At 44.7% G+C, this 5000-nt stretch overlaps 1 protein-coding gene across 1 annotated transcript in view; it reads right to left on the bottom strand.

Moving 5' to 3' along the window:
* Positions 1-2469, bottom strand: part of LOC147467042 (MAM domain-containing glycosylphosphatidylinositol anchor protein 1-like) — a 15938-nt gene extending 13469 nt beyond the window's left edge. The window contains exons 1-3 of the mRNA XM_086532797.1: positions 2406-2469; positions 1746-1904; positions 1158-1288 (exon numbers count right to left, since the gene is read on the bottom strand). Coding sequence (XP_086388923.1) covers positions 1158-1288; positions 1746-1904; positions 2406-2469 — 354 coding nt within the window. The remainder of the gene's footprint in view (positions 1-1157; positions 1289-1745; positions 1905-2405) is intronic.
* Positions 2470-5000: the final 2531 nt, after the last annotated feature.

The following is a 5000-nucleotide window of genomic DNA, read 5'->3' as shown; positions in this document are numbered from 1 at the left end:
GATAGATAGAGAGAAAGATAGATAGAAAGATAGAAGATAGAAATAGAGAGAGAGAACGTGCGAGGAGAGGAGGAGAGGCGAGGAGTGGAGAGAGAGCAAGAGAGAGTAGGAGATAGAAAGAAGAGGAGTGAGAGAGATTAGAAGAGAGATGAAGAGAGAGAGAGGAGAGAGAGAGAGAGAGGAGAGAGAGAGAGGAGAGAGAGAGAGAGAGAGAGAGAGAGAGAGAGAGAGAGAGAGAGAGAGAGAGAGAGAGAGAGAGAGAAGAAAGAGAGAGAGAGAGAGAGAGAGAGATAGAGACAGAGAGAGAGAGAGAGAGAGAGACAGAGAGAGAGAGATGAAGATATATTAACAGATAGATAGATAGATAAAGATGCAACTAGTTTTCTAGAAAGACGGAGGGATGGGTAGAAAGCCAGATACAAAAATAGATTTATAAGATAGGCAAACCGAAAAAGACACATAGATGCTCAGACATTTATGAAAATAGACATAGATATCTGTACAAGTATACAGGTAAATATAGATACATGAAAAAATGACTAATTAAAACTGTATATGCATATGAAACTTGTAAACCAAATTATTTAGTTTTTTTTTTCCTCTTGGCACCACGATCCCAATATGAAAAGGAAACACCTGGACCCTTTGCTTCTTCCCCTTGGTCTTTTCCCCTCTTCCCATTTTCCTCTCCCATTAGGCTTGTCACTCCCCCTCTCCCTTTTGATTCTCCCCTTCCTTCCTCTTTTACCCTTTCGCTCTGTTTCCTTTCCCCCTTTTTCTCTCTCCCTATTTCTTCCCCTTCTCCTCTGATTTCCCCCTCTCTTCTGCTCTCTTCTCTCCTGACTTTCTCCTCGTCTCTGTCCTCTCTTCCCCTCTGTCCTATCTTCCCCTTTGACTTTCGCCTTTTCTCCCCGTTTTTTCCTCGTCCTCCTGTATCGCCCTCCTCACCCCACTCCTGTCCTCCTTCTAGCGCCAGCTCCCTCCTCTCCAGCTCCCCTTCTCCCTCTCCCTGTCTGGGCCTCTCCACCTCCTGTCTTTCCCCTCTACACTATCTCTCCCTCTCCCGTCCCTCCCCCCCCCCCTCCCCCCCCCCCCCTCCCCTCTCCTGCAAGAGAAGAAGAAGAAGAAGAAAAAAAAAAAAAACGACAGAAACTCACCCTGCAAGACTCGTAGTATGGTGAGTCGGGGTTGCCATGGTAACAAGGGGGTGGGTCGAAGTAAGGCGATTCGACGTCAGCCATGTCACCCAGTCGACCTTCTTTCGGGAGGATGTTCACCAAATAATAGCCTGCGGGGACGAGAAAATCAACATTACACACCCACTCAAGGAACTACTGTCGTGGCGTTGTGTTTTAGGTCTGTTTTCACCGTAGGAAGATATATTCGTGTTTTTTTTGTTTTTTTTTAATTTCTTATTTCTTTTTTTTTGTATCTCTATCTAGTTATTAGTCTCTGTCTCTGCCTCTACCTGTCTCTCTCTTTCTCACTCTCTTTCTTTCTATCTATCAGTCTCTCTCTCTGTGTCTCATTATTTCTCTCTCATTCTCTCTCTCTCTCTCTCTCTCTCTCTATCATTTCTCTCTTTCTTTCTCTCTCTCTCTCTCTCTCTCTCTCTCTCTCTCTCTCTCTCTCTCTCTCTCTCTCTCCCACTATCTCTCACTCTCTCTCTCCTTCCCTGTCCCTCCCTCCCTTCCCCTCTTCCACCCTTACTCTCCCCCTGTCCTCACCCCCCCCCCCCCCCTCACCCGACTGGTTCTTGGAGGTGTGGTCAAAGCTGGGTGCCGTGTGCTCCTTTTCCGTCGGCCCGCGATGTCTCTTGAAATCCGTCTCGTCAGTGTTTATCCTGTTGTGCCATCCACACCAGTCCTCCTCGAAGTCACAGCGAGCGCCCTTGGGTAGGTCTTCTGTTGGGGTGGAATGGGTAAGGGAGCGAGGGGATAAGGGGGAAGGGGGAAGGGAAGGGGGAGTGTGTAAGGGGAAAGGAAGGTCAAGAGAGGGGGGCAGGGGAGAGGAAGAGCAAGAGAGGGGGGCAGGGGGAGGGGAGTGGAAGGGATAAGTTGAAGGGGCAGTGGAGGGGGAAGGGCAGAGGAAGGGCAAGAGAGAGGTGACAGGGGGAAGAGGTAGGGATAGGAGAGAGGAAAAAAGAGAGTAGAGATTAGGGGTGACAGGAAAGGGGAGTGAGAGAGAGGGGAACAGAGAGGATGGGAGAGGGAATTTTAAAAAAAGATAAATAAATACATAAGTAAATGATTAAGCAAGCTTGATAAACAAATAAAGCAATAAAGTGAATCACCTCTATAAATCGATAAACATATTTACACAAATAAAAAATAAACATCCATATATAAAAAAAACAAAAAATAATAGATTGAAACAATAATCAATAGGAATAGACGAGCACCTACCACAGTTAGCTTCATCCTCTCCCAACGGACAGTCCTTGGAGATGTCGCAGATGTAGTCCTTCATGACACTCGTCGAAAATGCGGGCGTCGCAGGATAGTGGGAGGTTTGTGGTGAAGGAGGCCTGGGATGCGAGAGTGGGGAAGGGGGATGGGTGGAGTGGTAGGGGGGTTGGTTTTGGAAGAGGGGGTTGGAGTGGTAGGGGGGTTGGTTTTGGAAGAGGGGGTTGGAGTGGTAGGGGGGTTGGTTTGGAAAGGGGTTGGGGGTAGAAGGGTGAGGAGAGGGGTTAAAAAAGGGTTAAAAAGAAGGGGTGGTGGTAATAATAGGGTTTTGGGGAGGAAGGGGGAAGGGGAGAGGTTAAAGGGAAGAGGAGGGGAGAGGAAAGGGGGTTGAGTGGGGGAGTGGTTAAGAGGGGGGAGTTTCGGGAGGGTAGAGATGGAAATGAGAGTGAGCAGGTAGTGAAGAAAATATGGAAAGCGGGGGGGGGGGGGGAGAGAGGTAAGGGATTTCAGGGTATAGAAGGGGGGAGGGGTACGTAGGGAGTGTTGGGGAAATGGGTGGGGGGTAGGGGGAGGGAGTAAATAGGGATAGGTAAGGAAGAGAGAATAACATTTGATTACTAGGCTGTTATCATCTGAGCAATGATCATTGCATTATTGCAATTGAAATGGGGCAGGTCTCACGTTACTGCATTAACGCAATGACATTTGTTAGTGTAATGGCAGTTATGCAGAAGTGTACAGTTACGCTACTGTATTAAAAAATGATTTTGTTGTTTCTGTTACTGTTTCACTGTTGAAAATAATAAGTAGAGGCAGTTACGTTGCATAATGATTGTTGTTGGTGTTGCCTTTGTTGCTGAAAATATTTCAATAAAATTCTGACTATACATTTGTGAACTTTAGATATCCGAATTTTAGTTCTGAAGACGTGTGTCCTATGAAGATATTACGGAAAGGAGGTTCAGGGGTCACGTGAAAATCTGAAATTTTCACGTGAAAATTTATCGTAAGGATAACACAACGTTCGATCAAACTTTCAGCAAAAGTGAATATCAATGCTTAATACATAGCATTTTGAACTTTATGATGAGAATTTTACGTATATTGATGTGTTAAGTATATTTAAGTAACCATTTGATGCCACTATTTTAATGTAATCTCCAATTATGGTCCACATTTGGATACGCACACACATACATGCACGTGTTCAAAGCACGTGTGTGTGTGCGTGTGTGCGTGCGTGTATGTGTATGCGCGCGTGTGCGTGCGTGTGTATGTGTGCGTGCGTGTGTATGCGCGCTCGTGTGTGTATGCACGCGCATGTATGTGCCTGCATGTGTGTGTCTACAATCCCACAAACACATCAGACGAACACAGCATCTGCACTCACCGTTGAAACACTCGACCAGCTGAATGTTATCGATGGCGACGTGCGTGGGGCGGCTGTGGCCGAGGTAAATCTCGATGCCCATCCGGAAGCTCTTGGTGATTCGCCCAATGAACAGCGTCTTCTTCTTCCATCTGAGGAGGACAAGAGGAGGGGATGAGTGAGGGACTAGGGGGAGGGAGGGAGAGATAGAGAGATAGATAGATAGATAGGTAGATAGATCGATACATAGATAGACAGATAGATAGATAGATAGATAGATAGATAGATAGAGAGAGAGAGAGAGAGAGAGAGAGAGAGAGAGAGAGAGATAGACAGATGAATAGATAGATATATGGATAGAACGATAGGATATATTATATAATAGAGGAGAGTGAGCTAGACAGACCGATAGATTGAAGATATATAATAGAGAGAGATAGACAGACAAGATAGATAGAAAGATAGGAAAGAGAGAGAGAGAGAGAGAGGAAAGAGTGGAAGGATGAGGAGAGAGAGGGATTGAGAGGGGTGAGAGGAGAAGGAGGATGTGAGAGAGGATTTGAGGAGAGAGGGGGGAGAGAGAGAAGAGAGAGAAGGAAGAGAAAGAGAGAGAGGGAAGAGAAGAGGAGGAGAGAGAGAAGGAAGAGAGAGAGAGAGAGAGAGAGAGAGAGAGAGAGAGAGAGAGAGAGAGAGAGAGAGAGAGAGAGAGAGAGAGAGAGAGAGAGAGAGAGAGAGAGAGAGAGAGCGGGGGTGTGTGAATAGATGGATGGAATGAAACATTGATAGCTGAGAATTAAGAGCTATTTCCGTTCATCTGTTTGTGTGTATATCTGCCGAGTTCCCTATATGTATATCTACTTCTCTCTCTCTCTCTCTCTGTCTCTCTCTCTCTCTCTCTCTCTCTCTCTCTCTCTCTCTCTCTCTCTCTCTCTCTCTCTCTCTCTCTGTATGGTTATCTGTCTACCTATATATAAAATGCAATAATTATGATTAGTAATATTGATAATCATGATAATGATAATAACAATGATGATAATGGTAATGATAATAATAATAGTAGTAATAACAATAATGACATTACTAATAGTGAAAATGACCATAATCGTAATAATACTTTTACTAAGAATGATACTAACAAAAGTGATGATAATGATAATAATAATGATGATAAATTAATGATTATATAATAATAACAATGATGATAATAATAGTGATAGCAACAAAAA

Source organism: Penaeus japonicus, unplaced genomic scaffold (genome assembly GCF_977035675.1).
Source record: "Penaeus japonicus unplaced genomic scaffold, GWHDUDI00000001_assembly GWHDUDI00000038, whole genome shotgun sequence".
NCBI classification, from domain to species: Eukaryota; Metazoa; Arthropoda; class Malacostraca; order Decapoda; family Penaeidae; genus Penaeus; species Penaeus japonicus.
The sequence above is the reverse complement of the archived record's forward strand: the minus strand, read 5'-3'. Positions and strand labels throughout refer to the sequence as shown.